At 40.7% G+C, this 23,949-nt stretch overlaps 1 protein-coding gene across 10 annotated transcripts in view; it reads left to right on the top strand.

Moving 5' to 3' along the window:
* The window catches only part of BTRC (beta-transducin repeat containing E3 ubiquitin protein ligase), a 189,801-nt gene that overhangs the window by 137,503 nt on the left and 28,349 nt on the right, over positions 1-23,949 (top strand). For all 10 annotated transcript variants that reach the window (XM_060100590.1, XM_060100582.1, XM_060100574.1 and 7 more), the window contains one exon: positions 22,901-23,132. In XM_060100590.1, coding sequence (XP_059956573.1) covers positions 22,901-23,132 — 232 coding nt within the window. The remainder of the gene's footprint in view (positions 1-22,900; positions 23,133-23,949) is intronic.

The raw sequence follows: 23,949 nt of genomic DNA, 5'->3' as shown, positions 1-23,949 counted from the left end.
AAGTCATTGAGACCTTTTATTGGACCCAAAAATGTAAGGATTAGAGCACAAAGAGGAGGAGGGTAGTTTTTTCTTCTTTATTTAAAACTGACTATATTTTTTCCCATGTCCTTTTTAATTGCGTTTTAAGTGTGTCTCTGTGTTTTCCTCTGGCAGCCAGTGCCTCTATCATTCCCTGTTATTTGTTGGTAGAACTTAGCTTTCTGGTGCTAAAATTAAGGGAGGTTGTGAGGGAGAAGTCAGGGAGAAGTGTCTTAGTTAAAACTTTCTTCATCACAGAAATTTTATGTTGGTAATATTAATATTATTTAACATCCAGATGAGCAACCTCTATCTGAGGAAGTTTACAGAAAGAGCAACAAGATCCCAGACAATTAAACTTTATTACTCTGCCCGAAACATTAAGTAGTGGTTTAGAAAAGTAGTTTTTCATCCCCTCTCCCTCTTGATGTTTACTGTATGGGAGAGGACCTTTTCATCCAACAGGCATATTGCTTTTCTTGGGGTAGGTGAGCTTGGTAATGTTAGGTCCCTTTTGCATTTGGTTATATTTATTCCTTTCGCCCTCATCTCTCTCCACCTCATCCCTACTCTCTCCCTCCATATCTCCCTCCATCTCTTTCCTTGCCCCTCATCTCTTTTCCCTTTGCCATTTCTTCCTATCCATGCTATCCTTCCCATCTCTTTCCCGTCTCTCCCCTACCCACTCTCTCCTGTTCCCCATCTTCAGTCACTTTCATTCCTCTCCCTTCTCACCTCTCCTCTCCTCCTTGCTCTCCTTTCTCCCTGCTTCCCTTCCCTTTCTTCCTGCTCTTCCCCTTCCTTCTCCCTCCTCCTCACTCCTTCCCTCCTCTCTCTGCCTCTTCCTCCTCTTCTCTCCCCTCCTTTCCACACTCACAATCACTTATAATTCTCTATCCTATAGGATCAGATCTTGACTTCTCTGAGGTGTTCAGCAAAGGAGATAAATTTTGCCTGCTCTGATTAATTTGATGTTATAGACAAAGAATTCTCTAGATGACACAGAAACACTCTCCCACATATTAAATAATTGACTAATAATTTTTTTTTAGACCAGAAAGATACATATCCACCAAAATGTGAACACTGTTTATTTGTTGATGGTGGAAATTATGGGCAATTTTTATGTTCTTTGTGTTTCTGTATTTTTCATATTTTCTAAAGTTTGTCTATTATAAATGCTGTTTTTTAAAAAATCAATCGATCTTTCTTTGCTTGACCCCAATAATCCTTATTTAAAGAAAGAAAACCCAAAAAAATGAATCAAATTTGATCCTTTAGTGAATATGAATTTGATTTGCCATTTTGATATTCAGTTTTCCACATCCTTTCAACTTTCAAAATGGTGGCCCCTTGATTGCAACATGAAGCCTTCAGCTGTTGGCGCAAACATAGCAGATAATGGATGTTAAAAACAGTCTCACAAGTTAGGCTTAAACTCTAAGTCCTACAAGACCTTTTCTGCCTTCCTCTACCTTTCCCAAAATTTAGTTCATATTTTGTTGTTTGTAATATTACTATACTATGAGGGTGGTCACTTTAACAGACTTAGCAGTTTATATAGAGATTTGTTTTGTTTTGGGGGATAGAGGGGACTGACACTGGTGAGCAGCCATTCTATTATTTGTTATACCTTGTCTATTGTGTTTGCTACCGTTGGTTATAAAAGACTTAAAATTCATACTGTACTAGGCCATGGTACCAATTCGCTCGCAGTTAAACGTTAAAATTCCAAGTTCAGATTCAAGTTTGACCAAAAGAAAAAAATTCCAGACTGTTTCCTTCGCAGTTGGCTAGCTTAGGTGGAAGGTGAATGAATGTAAGACTAGATGAAATGTTCTACACAAAGTTATGCATTTCCTAGCTATAGTGTACTTGTTTCAGGAAGGGTTAAATGGTGTAGTTAGTAAATGGTTTTCTAGCTGCAGGGATTTTTGAAAAGAGATCTAGGAATTCTGCAGTTAATTGGATTCTGCAGGCATGGACTTATGGTCGTTGAAAAAATTTGAGTGAGTGAAATTCTCTTGCTTTGCTCCTAGGTATAGTTCATACAGTTTCTTAGAAGTCCAGAATTATTATTTTTTTTAAGGATCTTATGCCTATTTGTGCTGGTTGGACATTTTATATGATAAACATGACATTTTGAAAGATTTTACACAATATATTCCCTTGGTTTGCCCTTCTCCCTGTTTTTTTTTCCTTCTTCCCTCATTTCCCCAAGTCTGCATCTCTGGTGCTTTTTCTCATTTTTCCCCATCTTGTGAGCAAAGTCTTAACAGTACGTAGAAAGTTAACTGCCTGGAGTCTTTTAAATATAAGTAACACGCAACCAGTAATAAGCTGTCGGTTGTTTTTTTGCTGCCTGCAAAGAAACATAAACACAGCGCTCATTTCTGGCAGGTTTTTACTGTCAGAGTTTCTCCTATTATATTTATCTTACAATTTGCCAGGGGGTGAAGTTATTAAGTTTTAGCAGCAGCCATCGATCAAGTTCACAAGTTAACACGATAAAGGCTCTATGCCGCTCCGATCCGGGGAAATGATGATCCTCACTCGGTAATTAACTAAATGAGAAAGTTAAATCTTACTTGAGAGCTGGGAGAGATGAAAGAGAGATGTTTGTCAGTTTCTCAGTGGAAATTAGAAGCAGTTTTCTGCAATTCCCTAAGCTGCTGCTCTGTCATATTTTACATAAGCACTGGGAAAACGTCTTGTAATTAGTGCTGTCATGGAGGATTTTTTTTCTTTCTTTTTTTTTTTTTTGCTGAAGGATGTTGGAATAATTCATTAGATTATCAAGAAAGGCTTGTGTCCTGAAATGATTAGCACAGTGAAATTTAAACCATTAACGATAACAAGTTTAGAGCTTGCTGCAGTGCAGAGGCACCCAGGGTATGTCTGTGCCTATTTCAATCATTTCTTATAATTAAACATTATGTCCTTTTTCCCCCCATCACTAAGACCCATCCAAAAATCCTTTTAAGGTGGCACTGTCTACATCAGTGCATTTACCAGCCTTGGAGGTGTGGGTGGTTAGTAGCTATCATAATGCAGCAGTAAATTAAACTGCTGTGAGCTTCTTGGTTTAGAACAAAAGAACCTATCACCCTGGAAGCTATGAAATTGCTTGAGGGAACCCACTACAGAAACAAGAGCCCCGATTTGAAACCTAAATATGTTAAGTGACTATCCTATCCCTTTAACTACCTCAAAAATCCAGAAGTAATAAAAATGGCTTTGTTGTGATTTTGGTGAATTTTTTATATGGCTTTTCCTATAATTAGTAAATAGAAAAAAAGATTGCCAAGTGTCCAGTCTTTAAATAATCATTTATACCTGGGCATTTGTGAGTTCATTTCCTGGTACATTTTATTTAAAAGAATTGGAGTGATTGCAAGCTCTTTCTTGTTGGTTATTAGAAACCAGTCAAATTCATAATGTGAACTTTCCTTCTGCTGACAAGTCTGCCCCTTCCTGTCTTCCACGTTCACTAATCAGATCTGACATATTTATGAGTTCACCTAATATATAATCATATTTAGTAGAAGCTGTTAAAATATTAATACAATAATCCCACTGAGAAATGTGATGCTTACTCCTGTTGAAATGTTTGTCCTGTCCTATACATGCAGCCACCATTTTCTTTTCATTTGCACTCTTAGCTGAGGCTCTCCCCCAAAGATAAGGGACTACTTCTTTGGTCACTGAAAGTTATAGAGATTTTTTTAAAACGGAAAACTGGAAATGTTAAAAGTTATGGTTCAAGGGGATATGGGAACATATGTATATGTATAACTGATTTAATTTGTTATAAAGCAAAAAAAAAAAGTTATGGTTCCACTTTTGAGCATTCATTACCTTTTACTCTGCATGTTCAATTTATGGCCAAATTCTTTCAGTTTCTCTTGAAACTCTCTTGTTAAAAGATGCTCAAGTGCCAGTGGACTCTATTGAACCTTCTAGGTCCCTTTTTCTTTTCTACCCTAGCTCTTTGTAAGTTCTAGAGCTGTTCTGGATCTCCCTGCTATCACCATCTCCATCCTTAGGTGTGCTTACTTATTTCTTTCAGTCCTAATCAAAATGTAGACAATGTCATTTCCTCTTAATTTAACAAAGACAATGTTGACTTTTTTTAAGAGATATTTTTACAAAGAAATCAAGGGAAAACACTTTGAAATCAAAGTTTTTGTATTCTTATTTAGCTGAAGCCTGGCAATAACCAATAGAGAATAGTATAGACCTAAAAACTCCTCCTCTTTCCCATGCAAAAACCTTGAATGTTTTACCTTGTTTCTCCTGGCCACAAGGAGCAAGAACCCTGGTTTTATCCCTATCCAGGTTAATGTACCAGATTAAATATTTGAAGGATCGGCCCTACTGAAGCAGTAAATCACTATACTGAAATAAATGTGTATTATAACCTAGATTTATAATTCTCAACAGGGCTTTTCTCCTCCTTCCTCTCTTGTGAGGGTAAAATACCTTTCTTCTAAGCACTTCCTAATCTACCTCTTCTAACCTTAGCCATGATCACTTCTTGCCTGGATTATTTTATCAGCTCTAATTGGTCTTCCTTCCTCTGCTCTTTCAACTTGCCCTTGTTATCCCCTCCCCACTGCCCCAGATGCCCCCCCTCTCCTTTCTCTGTGTGGTACCTAGTATAAGTATTTCTAAAGCATAAATTAGATGATGCCATATTTAACTATCTCTAAACCTCCAGGGGCTCTCCTTTACACTTAACAAGAAATCCAGACTTCTTACTGTGACCCAGAAGGCCTTATATGATCTGGCCCTGCGTCACCTTACTAACCTCATTTCCCACCACTTTCCCCCTCATTCAGTTTGCCCCAGCCATACCAGTCACCTTTCTTTCTTTCACTTGAACATACCTTTGACTTGTTCTTCCTTCTGTCTGGGAGGCTTTTCCCCCAGATCTTCACAAGGCTTGACTCTGATCTTTCAGATCTCAGTTCAAATGTTACCTGCTTCAGCGTCATTTCATAACCACCTCAGTTAGAGTAGGTTGTACTATTCACTTCCTGTTTTTTGTTACCTTATTTTGTTTTCTTCACAATACTTACTGGTTTCTGAGATTAAAATATTTATTACATATTCTACCTCTACTCCTCACCAGATAAAGAAACTTTGTCTACCTGTTCACCAGTTTCCCTAGCACCTAGAAGAATGCCCAGCACAGACTAGTCACTCAATAAATGGTTGTTAAAATTATGGTTACCACGGGGTAAAGGGGGAGGGATAAATTGGAAGATCGGGATTGACACATACATACTACTATATATAAAATAGACAACTAATAAGGACCTACTGTATAGCACAGGGAACTCTACTCAGTACTCTGTAATGGCCTATATGGGGAAAGAATCTAAAAAAGAGTGGATATATGTATATGTATAACAGATTCACTTTGCTGTACACCTGAAACTAACACAGCATTGTAAATCAACTATAACCCAATAAAAATTAAAAAAAAAAAAAAAAAGTAACACAGGGAGGCCCAGGGCAGGCCAGCTCAGGCCAAGACATCACTCTGATCCCACCCTGGTAGCTCTGTGTCCCCTCCCTGTATGTGTGAAGGTGGGGGTTTATGTGGGATCGGTCTCCCTCAAGCAAGAGCAGGCTGATGAGGGGTTAGAAGTCTGATGGGCCAATTATGTCCACACCCCAGGTCAAAGCTGGCTGGGCTGGATGTAGAGAGCCCAGGCAGTGCCCTTCTACCCGAGGTTTATCCCAAGCCCTCTAGATGTATATCCTTTCTCCTAAGTGCATATCAGAGCAGACACAGGTCTGTGCCTGATGTGGGAGCAGAAGGTCAAATGGGCAGAAGAAGCAGTGATAAGATAATGGCCAGGCAGGGCTCTGATACCTCCGGGCCAGGCCAGCTGCTGGTCACTGTCATTGCAGAGCCCCAGCCCAGAGACTGGCGAAGAGCTGCTTGATGGGGACATCCAATTCATCTGCCCAAGTGAGGGGCCGGTGCACCACACTGCCAGCGAGGGCCAGTGCAGGCTCCCGGTGAGTGTGGCCACAGATGGTTCATCAGAACCAGGGCCCAGAGGTGAACAGGAAAGGCCTTGGCCCCAAACACCACCCAGGCTACTCTCCAGGATCCTGTCCTGGGCTCACAGGGAGCTTATTAGCACATCTGGCTCCAACATGGAGCACCGTGTCAACCTTCCCTTGAGTTAGCTGTAGGACCTGGAGCCCACAGAGGCAGAGTCTGAAGCTCCAGCAGGAGACCCAGCCCCAGATGATGATTCACCATCTGGGCAGGGAGAACCCGCAGCTGCTTCTGCAGGAGACCCAGAGCCAGGTCAAACTTCACCAGCCCTGCAGGGAGAACCTGCACTAGCTCCTGCAGGAAATCTCCACCTCCCCACAGGCAAATCAGGCTCTTCAACCACCTCCATTGTCAGCTCCTGATCTACACCGTCAACCTGCTACCCCAACCCGAAATTTACTTTCTTTCCTCAGTCTTTGTGTTTGGGTGATTTGTAATTTTATCTTTTTCTTCCCTGTTATTTACGGCATTCTGTACTTTATGTTTTAAGTGTAAAGTAATAAAATTTAAACATTTTCTTTTTTTTTTTTAATGGTTGTTGGTTGATTGATAACACTGAAGTTCCAGCCTTAGTCAGAATTCTTGTCCTATCCCTCTTAGGCTGTAGCCTTATCCCGAGCACAACTTTTACGCATTTTATTCTTACATTCATTCATCATCGTAATCATTATATCCCTTTCCCCCCGCCCCCCATGGGTTTCAATGCCAGAGTCTTTCCTCAGAGTCCTTCTTAAGGCCAAACAGAATTCTTAAATATCATTTGCATTTCTCTAGTCATCAGTATTATTCTCTGTATCTAGTCCTTGCACCCCCAATTCCAAATGTTGTCCTATATCTGGAACATTTTCCTTTCTCTACTTAACATACCCTTCCTTGTGATTAACGCAGGGTTTACATGCAAACTAGAAACACCTGTCATCTTACCATCAAATTCAGCCAGTCCATGCTGTATCTTCCAGCCTACACACAGTACGGTTAGCAAAGTCAGCACACTTAACGTTGCTGTGGTGGTGGTTAGGCTAGTTGGTGTCTGCAAGTATATATTTTTCCCTCCTGGCCCAGGCAGCAGCTTCAGAGAAATTCATGGTAATTTTGAAAGTGATGCTTTAATATATTTTCAGGGAGGGAAATGTTAGCCCTTGGCCTTTGAGGACTAAGCTGAGGACAGTTGTATAAATACTTAAGTCCTTTCATTTTGTGTGTCTGTCACCTGACAGCTTCTTTCTTTCTTTCTTTTGGAGATAACTGTTCATTGTAAACAGAAAAGCAGAACAGGAGATGTGCAGGGGTGGCAGAAAGTTAGTGTTACCATTAAACTGAGGTTGTTTGTCAGCTTTCCTAGACATTTGAACAGTAGTGGTTGAGTCATCAGGCTTTTGCTGGGAAAGCCAAATCAATTCTACTGCCACAAGTAACCATTACCGTCACTTCCATACACTCTAATATACAACCTTTTGATTTTTTAATACTTGAACTTTTTCACTGTACCCTTGTGGATTTTCTGAGATTCCCAAATTGAAATTTTGCTGCATTTACTTTAGACATTAGTTGAAAATCCGTAAGGGAGGATAGAGGGAAGAGGCTTGATAACAAAGACCTTTATCTCCAGAGTTCTTTAGAAATATGATATCTTAGTTATGAATGAAATTAATATTATGGTGGCATTTATCCTTAGGAATATGCTATCCTTAGAAGTTCTTAAAATCTATTTTATTAAGGTATAATTTACATACAATAAAATACACCCATTTTAAGTACCCAGTTCGATGAATTTTGGCAAATATATATACCTGAGTAACAGTCAACCTATAGAGCATTTTCATTACCCCCAAAACTTCACTGGTGCCCTTACCCAGTCAATCCCATCCCCATATCCAGCCCCACGCAACCACTGTTCAGTTTTTATCATCATAAATTAGGTTTGTTATTCCTAGAGTTTCATATAAGTAGAATCATAAAGTATATATTCTTTTTGTGCCTGGCTTCTTTCATTCAGCATGTTTTTGAGATTCATCCTTGTCATTTTGTGTATCTGTAGTTCGTTCTTTTATTGCTGAGTACTATTCCTTTGTACAGATATATCACAATTTGTTTTATCAGTTAAACTCTTTTTTTTTTTTTTTTTTTTTTTTTGCGGTACGCGGGCCTCTCACTGCTGTGGCCTCTCCCATTGCGGAGCACAGGCTCCGGACGTGCAGGCTCAGCGGCCATGGCTCACAGGCCTAGCTGCTCCACGGCATGTGGGATCCTCCCGGACCGGGGCACAAACCCGTGTCCCCTGCATCGGCAGGCGGACTCTCAACCACTGCGCCACCAGGGAAGCCCATCAGTTAAACTCTTGATGGGCATTGGGATTCTTTCAGTTTGGGACTATTATAAAGCAGCTATGAACATTCATGTACAAGTTTTTGTGTGGAAAAATATTTTTTTTTCATTGGGAAGGGGTAAACACCTAGGAGTGAAATTCCTGGGTCATATGGTAAATAGATATATAACTTCGTAAGAAACTGTCAACCTGTTTTATAAAATGGTTGTGCTATTAAACATTACTGCCAGCAATGTATGAAAGACCCAGTTGCTCATCGTTGTTGCCAGTACTTGGTATGGTCAGTCTTTTTAATTTTAGCCATTCTAATAACTGTGTAGTCATGTCTCGTGATTTTAACTTGCATTTCCCAAGTGACTCATGATATTGAACATCTTTTCATGTGTTTATTGGTCATCCCATATATGGATCCTTTTTTTTTTTTTTCTTTTTGCGGTATGCGGGCCTCTCACTGCTGTGGCCTCTCCCGTTGTGGAGCACAGGCTCCGGACGCGCAGGCCCAGCGGCCATGGCTCACGGTCCCAGCCGCTCCACGGCATATGGGATCCTCCCAGACCGGGGCACGAACCCGTATCCCCTGCATCGGCAGGCGGACTCTCAACCACTGCGCCACCAGGGAGGCCCTATGGATCCTTTTTTTGTGAAGTGTCTGTTCAGGTCTTTTGCCCTTCCAAAAAACAAAACAAAACAAAATACGGTTACTTGTTTTCTTTTCTTATCGAGTTCTAAGAGTTTTTTAAAAATATATGTTTGGGGCTTCCCTGGTGGCGCAGTGGTTGAGAGTCCGCCTGCCGATGCAGGGGACGCGGGTTCGTGCCCCGGTCTTGGAAGATCCCACGTGCCGCGGAGCGGCTGGGCCCGTGATCCATGGCCGCTGGGCCTGCGTGTTCGGAGCCTGTGCTCCGCAGTGGGAGAGGCCACAACAGTGAGAGGCCCACGTACCGCCAAAAAAAAAAAAAAAAAAATATGTTTGTTCTTTCTTGTTCTTTTATGCCTTATCTATGAAATGTTTGCCTATCCCAATAACACCAAGATTTTCTGTTTTCTCTTAGAAGTTTTGTTTTCTTCTAGAAGTTCAGCTCCTATGTATAAGTCCAGAATCCACTTATGTTAACTTTTTTTTTTAGATTTTTAACATTTGTTTATTTATTTACTGGCTGTGTTGGGTCATCGTTGCTGTGCATGGGCTTTCTCTAGTTGCATCGAGTGGGAGCTACTCTTCGTTGTGGTGCGCGGGCTTCTCATTGCGGTGGCTTCTCTTGTTGCGGAGCAGGGCTCTAGGTGCACGGGCTCAGTAGTTGTGACTCACAAGCTCTAGAGTGCAGGCTCAGTAGTTGTGGTGCACAGGCTTAGTTGCTCCGTGGCATGTGGGATCTTCCCAGACCAGGGCTCGAACCTGTGTCCCCTGCATTGGCAGGCAGATTCTTAACCATTAGCCACCAAGGAAGCCCCTAATTTTTTAATAAGATCTAAACTAGAGAACAAGGTTCATTTTTTCTATATGGATGTCCAGTTATTTCAGCATCATTTGTTGAAAAACACTATCCTTTACCTATTGAATTATCTTGGCACCTTTCCCAAAAATCAACTGGCTATATATGTGAAATTGTTTGTGAATTTGCTATTCTGTTCCATTGATCTACATGTTTGTCCTTACACCAGAGCCATGCTATCTTGATTACTATTACTTTTTTTTTTATAGACTATACTACAGAGTTCCATCCATCAAGTTACCACATGCTGTAGTTTAAGGGTGTGATTCTTTTTTTTTTTTTAAATAAATTTATTTATTTTTAGCTATGTTGGGTCTTTGTTGCTGCGTACGGGCTTTCTCTAGTTGCGGCGAGCAGGGGCTACTCTTCACTGCGGTGCGCAGGCCTCTCATTGCCATGGCCTCTCTTGCTGTGGAACACAGGCACGCGGGCTCAGTCATTGTAACTCGCGGACTGTAGAACACAGGCTCAGTAGTTGTGGCACATGGGCTTGGTTGCTCCGAGGCATGTGGGAGCTTCCCGGCCCAGGGCTCAAACCCGTGTCCCTTGCATTGGCAGGCAGATTCCTAACCACTGAACCACCAGGGAAGCCCAATTACTATTACTTTATTGTAAGTCTTGAAATTCATTAGTGTGAGTCCATCTTTGTTTTTATTTTTCAAGATTGTCTGGCTAAAGTTTAGGTCTTTTGCACTTCTGTCTAAATTTTATTTATTTATTTATTTATTGTTGGGGGTAGGAGTTTATTAATTTATTTCTTTATTTTGGCTGTGTTGAGTCTTCATTTCTGTGCGAGGGCTTTCTCTAGTTGTGGCAAGCGGGGGCCACTCTTCATCACGGTGCACGGGCCTCTCACTATCGTGGCCTCTCTTATTGCGGAGCATGGACTCCAGACGCGCAGGCTCAGTAGTTGTGGCTCACGGGCCCAGCCGCTCCGCAGCATGTGGGATCCTCCCAGACCAGAGCTCGAACCCGTGTCCCCTGCATTGGCAGGCAGATTCCCAACCACTGTGCCACCAGGGAAGCCCCCTGTCTAAATTTTAGAATCAGCTTGTCAGTTTGCCTGCTAGAATTTTGATTGATATTGCATTGACTTTATAGATCAACTGGAAAGAATGAACATCTTAACAATATTGAGTCTAATTTGTGAACATATATTTCTCCATTTATTTAAGTATTTAAGTTTTCCCTCAGCAATGTTTTGTAGTTTTCAAGTGTTACACATATGTTGTTAAACTTATTCCTACGTATTACATTTTTTTAATGCTACTGTAAATTGTATAGGCAGTTTTGTTTGTTTGTTTTTTTGTTTGTTTTGCAGTACGCGGGCCTCTCACTGTTGCGGCCTCTCCCATTGCGGAGCACAGGCTCTGGACGCGCAGGCTCAGCGGCCATGGCTCACGGGCCTAGCCGCTCCACGGCATGTGGGATCTTCCCGGACCGGGTCATGAACCCGTGTCCCCTGCATCGGCAGGCAGATTCTCAACCACTCTGCCACCAGGGAAGCCTGAATAGGCAGTTTTTTTAAAAATACATATTTTAAAAAATGAAATGAAGAGACCTTCAAGATGGCAGAGGAGTAAGACATAGAGATCACCTTCCTCCCCACAAATACGTTAGAAATACATCTACATGTGGAACAACTCCTACAGAACACCTACTGAACCCTGGCAGAAGACCTCAGCCTTCCCAAAAGATATATATCTTTTCTTCCTTTTTCTCTTTTTGTGAGTGTGTATGTGTATGCTTCTTTGTGTGATTTTGTCTGTATAGCTTTGCTTTTATCATTTGTCCTAGGGTTCTGTCTGGGTTTTTTTTGTTTGTTTGTTTGGGTTTTTTTAGTACAGTTGGTTTTGTTTTTTTTTTTTTGCGGTACGTGGGCCTCTCACTGTTGTGGCCTCTCCCATTGCGGAGCACAGTCTCCGGACGCGCAGGCTCAGCGGCCATGGCTCACAGGCCCAGCCGCTCCACGGCATGTGGGATCTTCCCGGACCGGGACACGAACCCGTGTCCCCTGCATCGACAGGCAGACTCTCAACTACTGCGCCACCAGGGAAGCCCCTTTAGTACAGTTTTTAGGGCTGGTTATCATTGGTGGATTTTTTTTTTTTTTGGTTTGCTCTCTTCTTTCTTTCTTTTCTTATTACTTTTTATTTTTAATGATTATTTTTATTTTTTATTGTAATAACTTTGTTTTATTTTACTTTATCTTTTTCTTTCTTTCTTCTTCTCTCCCTTTTCTTCTGAGCCGTATGGCTGACAGGGTCTTGGTGCTCCAGCCAGGTGTCAGGCTTGTGCCTCTGAGTTGGAAGAGCCGAGTTCAGGACATTGGTCCACCAGAGACCTCCCAGCTCCATGTAATATCAAACGGCGAAAGCTCTCCCAGAGATCTCCATCTCAACGCTAAGACCCAGCTCCGCTCAACGATCAGCAAGCTACAGTGCTGGACACCCTATGTCAAACAACTAGTAAAACAGGAACACAACCCCACCCATTAGCAGACAGGCTGCCTGAAATCATAATAAGGTCATAGACACCCCAAAACACACCACCAGAGGCGGTCCTGCCTACCAAAAAAGACAAGATCCAGCCTCATCCACCAGAACAGAGGCATTAGTCCCCTCCACCAGGAAGCCTACACAACCCGCTGAACCAACGTTAGCCACTGGGGGCAGGCACCAAAAACAACGGGAACTACAAACCTGCAGCCAGCAAAAAGGAGACCCCAAACACAGTAAGTTAAGCAAAAAGAGAACACAGAGAAACACACAGCAGATGAAGGAGCAAGGTAAAAACCCACCAGACCAAACAAATGAAGAGGAAATAGGCAGTCTACCTGAAAAAGAATTCAGAGTAATGATAGTAAAGATGATCCAAAATCTTGGAAATAGAATGGAGAAAATACAAGAAACGTTTAACAAGGACCTAGAAGAACTAAAGAGCAAACAAACACTGATGAACAACACAATAAATGACATTTAAAATTCTCTAGAAGGAATCAATAGCAGAATAACTGAGGCAGAAGAATGGATAAGTGACCTGGAAGATAAAATAGTGGAAATAACTACCACAGAGCAGAATAAAGAAAAAAGAATGAAAAGAACTGAGGACGGTCTCAGAGACCTCTGGGACAACATTAAATGCACCAACATTCGAATTATAGGGGTCCCAGAAGAAGAAGAGAAAAAGGGAATGAAAAAATATTTGAAGAGATTATAGTTGAAAACTTCCCTAATATGGGAAAGGAAATAATCAAGTCCAGGAAGCGCAGAGAGTCCCATACAGGATAAATCCAAGGAGAAACATGCCAAAACACATATTAATCAAACTATCAAAAATTAAATACAAAGAAAAAATATTAAAAGCAGCAAGGGAAAAACAACAAATAACATACAAGGGAATCCCCGTAAGGTTAACAGATGATCTTTCAGCAGAAACTCTGCAAGCCAGAAGGGAGTGGCAGGACATATTTAAAGTGATGAAAGGGAAAAACCTACAACCAAGATTACTCTACCCAGCAAGGCTCTCATTCAGATTTGAAGGAGAAATTAAAACCTTTACAGACAAGCAAAAGCTAAGAGAATTCAGCACCACCAAACCAGCTTTACAACAAATGCTAAAGGAACTTCTCTAGGCAGGAAACACAAGAAAAGGAGAAGACCTACAATAACAAACCCAAAACAAGGAAAATGGTAATAGGAACATACATATCGATAACTACCTTAAATGTAAATGGATTAAATGCTCCAACCAAAAGACGTAGACTGGCTGAATGGATACAAAAACAAGACCTGTATATATACTGTCTACAAGACACCCACTTCAGACCTAGGGACACATACAGACTGAAAGTGAGGGGATGGAAAAAGATATTCCATGCAAATGGAAATCAAAAGAAAGATGGAATAACAATTCTCATATGAGACAAAATAGATTTTAAAATAAAGACTATTACAGGAGACAAAGAAGGCCGCTACATAATGATCAAGGGATCAATCCAAGAAAAAGATATAACAATTGTAAGTATTTATGCACCCAACATAGGAGCACCTCAATACATAAGGCAAATGCTAACAGCCATAAAAGGGGAAATTGACAGTAACACAGTCATAGTAGGGGACATTAACACCCCACTTTCACAAATGGACAGATCATCCAAAATGAAAATAAATAAGGAAACACAAGGTTTAAATGATATATTAAACAAGATGGACTTAACTGATATTTATGGGACATTCCATCCAAAAACAACAGATTACACTTTCTTCTCAAGTGCTCATGGAACATTCTCCAGGATAGATCATATCTTGGGTCACAAATCAAGCCTTGGTAAATTTAAGAAAATTGAAATCATATCAAGTATCTTTTCTGACCTCAGTGCTATGAGACTAGATATCAATTACAAGAAAAGATACAAACACATGGATACAATACACTACTAAATAATCAAGAGATCACTGAAGAAATCAAAGAGGAAATCAAAAAATGCCTAGAAACTAATGAGAATGAAAATGCGACGACCCAAAACCTATGGGATGCAGCAAAAGCAGTTCTAAGAGGGAAGTTTATAGCAATACAATCCTACCTCAAGAAACAAGAAACATCTCAAATAAACAACCTAACCTTACACCTAAAGCAATTAGAGAAAGAAGAACAAAAAAAAAACCCAAGTTAGCAGAAGAAAAGAAATCATGAAGATCGGATCAGAAATAGATGAAAAAGAAATGAAGGGAACAATAGCAAATATCAATAAAACTAAAAGCTGGTTCTTTGAGAAGATAAACAGAATTGATAAACCATTAGCCAGACTCATCAAGAAAACAGGGAGAAGACTCAAATCAATAGAATTAGAAATGAAAAAGGAGAGACAACTGACACTGCAGAAATACAAAGGATCATGAGAGATTACTACAAGCAACTATATGCCAATAAAATGGACAACCTGGAAGAAATGGACAAAGTCTTAGAAGAGCACAACCTTCCGAGACTGAACCAGGAAGAAATAGAAAATATAAACAGACCAATCACAAGCACTGAAATTGAGACTGTGTTTAAAAATCTTCCAACAAACAAAAGCCCAGGACCAGATGGCTTCACAGGCAAATTCTATCAAACATTTAGAGAAGAGCTAACACCTATCCTTCTCAAACTTTTCCAAAATATAGCAGAGGGAGGAACACTCCCAAACTCATTCTACGAGGCCACCATCACCCTGATACTAAAACCAGACAAACATGTCACAAAGAAAGAAAACTACAGGCCAATATCACTGATGAACATAGATGCAAAAATCCTCAACAAAATAGTAGCAAAGAGGGCTACCCTGATGGCACAGTGGTTGAGGGTCCGTCTGCCAATGCAGGGGACATGGGTTCGTGCCCCGGTCTGGGAAGATCCCACATGCCGCAGAGCGGCTGGGCCTGTGAGCCATGGCCGCTGAGCCTGCGCGTCCAGAGCCTGTGCTCCGCAATGGGAGAGGCCACAACAGTGAGAGGCCTGCGTACCACAAAAAAAAAAAAAAAAAACTAGCAAGGAGAATCCAACAGCACATTAAAAGGATCATACACCATGATCAAGTGGGGTTTATCTCAGGAATGCAAGGATTCTTCAATATACACATACCAATCAATGTGATAAACCATATTAACAAATTGAAGGAAAAAAGCCGTATGATCATCTCAATAGATGCAGAAAAAGCTTTTGACAAAATTCATCACCCATTTATGATAAAAAAAACTCTTCAGGAAGTGGGCACAGAGGGAACTTACCTCAACATAATAAAGGCCATGTATGACAAACCCACAGCCAACATCATTCTCAATGGTGAAAAACTGAAAGCATTTCCTCTAAGATCAGGAACAAGACAAGGTTGTCCACACTCACCACTGTTATTCAACGTAGTTTTGGAAGTTTTAGCCACAGCAATCAGAGAAGGAAAAGAAATAAAAAGAATCCAAATCGGAGAAGAAGAAGTAAAGCTGTCACTGTTTGCAGATGACATGATACTATACATAGAGAATCCTAAAGATGCTACCAGAAAACTACTAGAGCTAATCAATGAATTTCGTAAAGTAGCAGGATACAAAATTAACGCACAGAAATCTTTTGCATTCCTATACACTAATGATGAAAAATCTGAAAGAGAGATTAAGGAAACAATCCCATTCACCATTGCAACAAAAAGAATAAAATACCTAGGTATAAACCTACCTAAGGAGACAAAAGACCTGTATGCAGAAAACTATAAGACACCGATGAAAGAAATTAAAGATGATACAAACAGATGGAGAGATATACCATGTTCTTGGATTGGAAGAATCAACATTGTGAAAATGACTGTACTACCCAAAGCAATCTACAGATTCAATGCAATCCGTATCAAACTACCAATGGCATTTTTCACAGAACTAGAACAAAAAAATCTCACAATTTTTATGGAAACACAAAAGACCCTGAATAGCCAAAGCAATCTTGAGAAAGAAAAGCAGACCTGGAGGGATCAGGCTCCCAGACTTCAGACTGTACTACAAAGCTACGGTAATCAAGACAGTATGGTACTGGCACAAAAACAGACATATAGATCAATGGAACAGGATAGAAAGCCCAGAGATAAACCTACACACATATGGTCACCTTATTTTTGATAAAGGAGGCAAGAATATACAATGGAGAAAAGACAGCCTCTTCAATAAGTGGTGCTGGGAAAACTGGACAGCTACATGTAAAAGAATGAAATTAGAACACTTCCTAACACCATACAGAAAAATAAACTCAAAATGGATTAAAGACCTAAATGTAAGGCCAGAATCTGTAAAACTCTTAGAGGAAAACATAGGCAGAACACTCTGTGGAATAAATCACAGCAAGATCCTTTTTGACCCACCTCCTAGAGAAATGGAAATAGAAACAAAAATAAACAAAAGGGACCTAATGAAACTTAAAAGCTTTTGCACAGCAAAGGAAACCATAAACAAGACGAAAAGACAACCCTCAGAATGGGAGAAAATATTTGCAAATGAAGCAACTGACAAAGGATTAATCTCCAAAATTTACAAGCAGCTCATGCAGCTCAGTAGCAAAAAACAAACAACCCAATCCAAAAATGGGCAGAAGACCTAAATAGACATTTCTCCAAAGAAGATATACAGATTGCCAACAAACACATGAAAGAATGCTCAATATCACTAATCATTAGAGAAATGCAAATCAAAACTACCATGAGGTATCACCTCACACCAGTCAGAATGGCCATCATCAAAAAGTCTACAAACAATAAATGCTGGAGAGCGTGTGGAGAAAAGGGAACCCTCTTGCACTGCTGGTGGGAATGTAAATTGATACAGCCACTATGGAGAACAGTATGGAGGTTCCTTAAAAAACTAAAAATATAACTGCCATATATGACCCAGCAACCCCAGTACTGGGCATATACCCTGAGAAAACTGTAATTCAAAAAGAGCCATGTTTCCACAATGTTCACTGCAGCTCTATTTACAGTAGCCAGGACATGGAAGCAACCTAAGTGTCCTTCAACAGATGAATGGATAAAGAAGATGTGGCACATATATGCAATGGACTATTACTCGGCCATAAAAAGAAACGAAATTGAGTTATTTGTAGTGAGGGGGATGGACCTAGTGTCTGTCATAAAGAGTGAAATAAGTCAGAAAGAGAAAAATACCGTATGCTAACACATGTATATGGAATTTTTTTTTAAAAAGTGTTCTGAAGAACCTGGGGGCAAGACAGGAATAAAGATGCAGACGTAGAGAATGGACTTGGGGACACGGTGAGGGGGAAGGGTAAGCTGGGACGAAGTGAGAGAGTGGCATGGACTTACATATACTACCAAATGTAAAATAGATAGCTAGTGGGAAGCAGCCGCATAGCACAGGGAGATCAGCTCAGTTCTTTGTGACCACCTAGAGGGGTGGGATAGGGAAAGTGGGAGGGAGTCACAAGAGGGAGGAGATATGGGGATATATGTATATGTATAGCTGATTCACTTTGTTATAAAGCAGAAACTAACACACCACTCACTGTAAAGTAATTATACTCCAATAAAGATGTTTAAAAAAAAGTGAAATGAGTATAGTGGTTACCCTTAGGGGTGCTAGTGACTTGAAAAAGGGAGCACAAGGCAGGGCTTGTGAGGCTTGTGATAATCTGTTTCTTCACCTGGGTGCTAGTTACATAGTATGTTTACCTTGTGGAAATTCATCAAGCTGTACACTTAAGATTATGTACTTTTACGTATATTATACTTCAATGAAAATTAAAATAGAAAAAATATATTACATAATGAGAAAGAAGGATGTGTTTAAAAAGAGAGAGAAGGCCTAGCTCCAGCAGTGTCATAAATTCATTTACTGTTGATTTACTGAGCACTTTACTGTATGCCAGGTGGTGAGCCAATTAAGCATGGCTTTTCTTAGATTATTTTCTTTGATCTTCACAAAAACCCAATGTAATAGATTCTATAATTAGCCCCATTTTACAGACAAGGGGAACAGAGACTCAAAAAAAATCAAGTTATTTATTCCATGTCATACAGCTGCTAAATTGAGGAGTTAAAATTTAAAACCAGGTCTTTCTACTGTAGGGCCAACGCTCTTAAAACAATGCAGTATGGTGTAGTGATGAAGAGTACTCATGTAAAGTGATGATGGATCTGAGGTGTATGTCTTTCTACCTACAAGGAAATACTCTGTTTTGAGGGGTGGTGACTAGAATGTAGTACCAGCAGACAGTTGGCAAACACATGAACTCTCAGGTTATACTTAATTTCTAATAGCCAGTGTTTTAGGTCCCATTTATGACTGGATCATTGAAAGTATGACAAAGTCTTGACTGAACTTTAGCTCCTGCAGTGGGATAATCAATATGTGAAATCCTTAGGCATTTTTATCTGTTAATGGTCTGATAGCCGCTGATCCCGTTTTTATAGAAACATCTGGTTCATTTAAAGTATAAACAGAATAATTTCATTACTTTGCTGATTATTGTTTTCTGTTACTGGCGTTTCTGGTCTTTAGCCAGAATACAATACTCTGGTGGCATCCAACTCCAGTCCGTTTCCACCTTTTAAAAGATAAAAGACAAATATATAAAAGACGATGGAGTGAGAGGTTTTGGATGTTGGGATCAGAAGTGGCGTTTGGTCAAGCTTGTAAACCCACCTATTTATTAGCTCTCAAAATCTTACTCCATATTTCACAAGTTTTCATTTTCTGAGATACAAACAAATAACCTACATAAAGCAGCCTGGAAGTCCCCCAAGGCCCATGTCCAACAAGGTTCTTATTAATCATTTTTGGTCTTATAGACAACCATGGCATTTATGCTAAAAAACATCCAACTCTGTGTACACCAAGGTTTGCTGTTTATGGTGTCCACTCCTATGTAAATAGAATGGCTTGGGATTTCCCTGGTGGTGCAGTGGTTAAGAATCTGCCTGCCAGTGCTCCAGTGCAGGGGACAATGGCTCAATCCCTGGTCCGGGAAGATCCCACATGCTGCGGAGCAACTAAGCCCGTGCACTGCAACTACTGAGCCTGCGCTCTAGAGCCCGCAAGCCACAGCCGCTGAGCCCGCGTGCCACAACTACTGAAGCCCTTGCACCTAGAGCCTGTGTTCCGCAACAAGGGAAGCCACCACGATGAGAAGCCGGTGCACCACAATAAAGAGTAGCCCCTGCTCGCCGCAACTAGAGAAAAGCCCGTGCGCAACAGTGAAGACCCAACGCAGCCAAAAATAAATAAAATTTTTTATTTAATTAAAAAAGGAGAATGGCTAATGCCATTCGCGGAAATATACTTTCAGCTGTGTATCTAGAATCATTTGTAAAGAGGCCTACAGGTAGGAGTTAACCTTTAGAAATTAAGGCAAGTCTGTGCCTTTAATAGCAGAAGTTGATTATCCAAATTTGATACAGTTTTATGGCACATTCAGTATGTCTAGGCAGGTATGAACTCCACAGTAGCATGGCTCTCCTTGCCACACTGGGTTTGCCTCAGTCATATATGCCAAAGATCCATCAAGTTACTTTGAAAAGTACAATGCAGGGGACGCGGGTTCAGTCCCTGGTTGGGGATCTAAGATCCCACATGCCACGGGGCAACTAAGCTCACACGCTGCAACTACTGATCCCGCGTGCCACAACTAGAGAGAAGCCTGCACGCTGCAACGAAAGATCCTGCATGCCACAACTAAGACCTGATGCAGCCAAAAAAAAAAAAAGTACAAGTACCTAGTTGTACCTACCATGTTGTGGTTATCCTCTAAAGAAAATCAACTTTTAGAGTAGCAAAAATTTCAGTTAATTTCTGAATCTTACCCTAGTGTTCCCCAGCTTCAGACTTGAGTATGGTCCTTGTCTCCTTTTTCCCCCTCATACTCCACATTCAGCCTATCAGCTAATTCAGTTGGCTCTGCCTTCAAAGTGTATGTTGAATCCCAATTATTTCTCACCACGTCTGTAACTACCTTACTAGTCCAAAAGATTGTTGTCTCTTCCATGGACTACTGTGAAGTAATCTGTTAATTAGTCTCCTAATTTCCATTCATGGCCCCTGCAGCCTGTTCTCCACATAGCAGTGATCCTTTATAAGGTCTCAGATTGTCATGCTCAGGCTGTGTGCTTCTCCATGTGACCTCTCTCTGCATAGCTTCTCATCCTCCAGACTTCCCTCTCCAGCAGGGTACTCTGAATTTCTTACATGGTAGCTCAAGGTTCTAAGATGGAGTAAGCAAAAGTTGCCTGGACTCAGAAGTCCCAGAATGTCACTTTCTCCACATTCTGTTAGTCAAAGGCCAGATTCAAAGGCTAGGACAAACTACTTCTTGATGGGAAGAACATAATTCATGTTCAGGGAGGGATGGAATTGTTTGGGGCCATCTTTGGAGATAGCTACTACCACCCAAATGACCTGGATCATCGGGCTTGGACTACTTCTTCAACTGTATTTCTTCTTGCTTTGCTCACTTGGTTCTAGCCACCCTGGGCCCTCCTGTTGTTCCTTGAACATGCCATTTAGACTACCACCCAGAACCTTTGCTCTCAAAATGCCCATTGCCTAGACCATTCTTCCCCCGTGTAGCAAAATGTCTAGTTCCCTCGTTTCCTTCATGTGTCAGTTCAAATGTCATATCTTTAGGGAAACTATCTCTGACCCCTTAGACTTAAATAATTGTTAGGTTGTTTATTAATTGCTACATAACAAATTACTACAAACTTAGCAAGTTAAAATAACACCCATTCATTTGCTCACTGTTGTCTAGGTCGGAAGTCTGATACAGCATGACTGGGTCCTCTCCTCAAAGTATCACAAAGCTGAAATCAAGGTGTTGGCTGGGCTGAGTTTTCATCTGGGGAAAAATCTTCTCAGCTCATTGTTGTTGTTGTTGGCAAATTCAGCTCCTTGCCTTTGTAGGATTGAGGTCCTCATTTCCTTACTGGCTGTCTGCTGGGAGCTGCTCTCAGCTCCTAAGGATGACCGAATTCCTAGTCAGGTGATCCCCTTCTCTTCTGCAACCAAGTGGAGAAAACTCTCTGCTTTTAAAGGGCTCATGTCATTCGGTCACACCCACTGGAGTAATCTCCCTATCTTTTTTTTTTTTTTTTTTTTTTTGCAGTACATGGGCCTCTCACTGTTGTGGTCTCTCCCGTTGCGGAGCACAGGCTCCAGACGCACAGGCCCAGCGGCCATGGCTCACAGGCCCAGCCGCTCTGAGGCATGTGGGATCTTCCCAGACCGGGGCACGAACCTGTGTCCCCTGCATCAGCAGGCAGACTCTCAACCACTGCGCCACCAGGGAAGCCCCCTAATCTCCCTATCTTATGGTCCTGATTTAGGACCTTAATTAAGTCACGGCAGTACCTACGTGTTTGTTTGAATAACTGAGAGAGATGCTTGTACACCAGGGGTCAAGAATTTCTTGGGGGACCATCTTAGATTTTTGCCCGTCACAATAGCATATATTAATTTTTCTATCCCTTTATCCTGCTTTATTTTTCTTCAAAATACTATCTACATTATATTTTCTGTTTGTATGGTAATGTTTTTAGCTTGCTGTACCTACTACAATGTAAGTTACTGATGGTAGAGACTGTATTATTTTTGTTCAGTGCTGTATTCCTAGCACCTAGGACAGTGTTCGGCACATTATAGATGCTCAATTAATATTTATTGAATGAATCAATTAATATAGAGGACTTTATGGCATATAATTTTGATGACAGCAGAGATAGGATTTGGGGGTGGTTGGGGGGAGGAAAAGGGTATATTGAGCATTGATGTTATTTAAACTTTATCTCCAAAGGTAGCAGGGTCTCAAATTATTCATTGGCTTTTCTTTGCATGGAGGATTTCTTACTTGACTATTAAAAAATAAGTTGTGGGCTTCCCTGGTGGCGCAGTGGTTGGGAAGTCCGCCTGCCAATGCAGGTGACGCAGGCTCGTGCCCCGGTCTGGGAGGATCCCGCATGCCGCGGAGCGGCTGGGCCTGTGAGCCATGGCCGCTGGGCCTGCACGTCCGGAGCCTGTGCTCCGCGACGGGAGAGGCCACAGTGGTGAGAGGCCCGCATACCGCAATAAATATAAATAAATAAGTTGTGAGTAAGTAATTGTATAAATGCCCAGTAACTGGTGTATACAAGAAAAAGCAAATTAGCTTTTTTGCTTGCTAGTAATAACATGCTTTCATCGGTTTTCATCTATATATCTCCAAATAATGCTTTCCTACGAACTTTTGGAAATGGATACCTTGTCATCCAGCAGTATTCATGATTTACCAACTTGCTGTGGTATTTCTGTGGCTTTTTCCATATAACTGCTGTTTGCAAACATCCAATTACTAATAGAGTAACAGAGTGAGCTCCATCATATAGACATACATAACATAGCATGCCAGACTGGAAAATTATATAATTTCTCTTATTTTCAATACTTACATGTTTCTTTCAATTCACCTCTTCTACAGACAAAACTTGCCAATGGCACTTCCAGTATGATTGTGCCCAAGCAACGGAAACTCTCGGCAAGCTATGAGAAGGAAAAGGAACTGTGTGTCAAATATTTTGAGCAGTGGTCAGAGTCCGATCAAGTGGAATTTGTGGAACATCTTATATCCCAAATGTGTCATTACCAACATGGGCACATAAACTCGTATCTTAAACCTATGTTGCAGAGGGATTTCATAACTGCTCTGCCAGGTATGTCTACAGATGTTTGTAAGCCATTAATTTGCCTGGAAGATATGTTACAATGGTAATCATACTAAATCTACAGCTCTATATCTCTCTATTTTAAAAAATCTTTGTTGGCTTGATTTTTACAAACTGAGCATTTTAATTGTACCTTCTTGGGATATAAATACAGAAAATCAAACTCTATAAATAATAGAGACTCCTCTTTCCCCTCTCTTCTCCCTGTCTCTATTCACCCTATTTTTACTCACACGTAGGTTTAAATAAAATCTTTTCTGAGGTGTCGTCTGGTTTGAGATGTGTCTTTTATAATGTGTCTTAGTTTTAAGGTATATTAACTAATGTATTTGAATTTGGATTTCTATGTGAATTTATCAACCGAATATTTACATTATAGGAATGAATAAGAAACATTTTTAATTGAATATTTTAGAAAGAAGGGTATCTCAGGAGCCTTGTTGCAATATTAAATATGTAAGTGCCAGGGTTTACAATCTCACTGCTCAGGAACTAAATAACTATTATAAACTATATATTTTTAAATATATATATATATATATTTGTACATACACACACAGACACACATACACACACACACTTAAAATACTTAGGAGAGTGCTGTGGTTGTTTCACTGAATGCTTGATGGTGATTTAGGATACTATGTAGGCATCAGTATTTGGGGGAAATGATGTCTCAGGAAAATACAAGTTTCTCACCTGTGTTAATAGCTTATTCTAAAAGAAAAATAGTACAAAAGTGAGTGAATCTCGGGCTTCCCTGGTGGCGCAGTGGTTGAGAGTCCGCCTGCCGATGCAGGGGACA

This window comes from Mesoplodon densirostris, chromosome 1 (genome assembly GCF_025265405.1).
Source record: "Mesoplodon densirostris isolate mMesDen1 chromosome 1, mMesDen1 primary haplotype, whole genome shotgun sequence".
In the NCBI taxonomy this organism is placed as follows: Eukaryota; Metazoa; Chordata; class Mammalia; order Artiodactyla; family Ziphiidae; genus Mesoplodon; species Mesoplodon densirostris.
The sequence above is the reverse complement of the archived record's forward strand: the minus strand, read 5'-3'. Positions and strand labels throughout refer to the sequence as shown.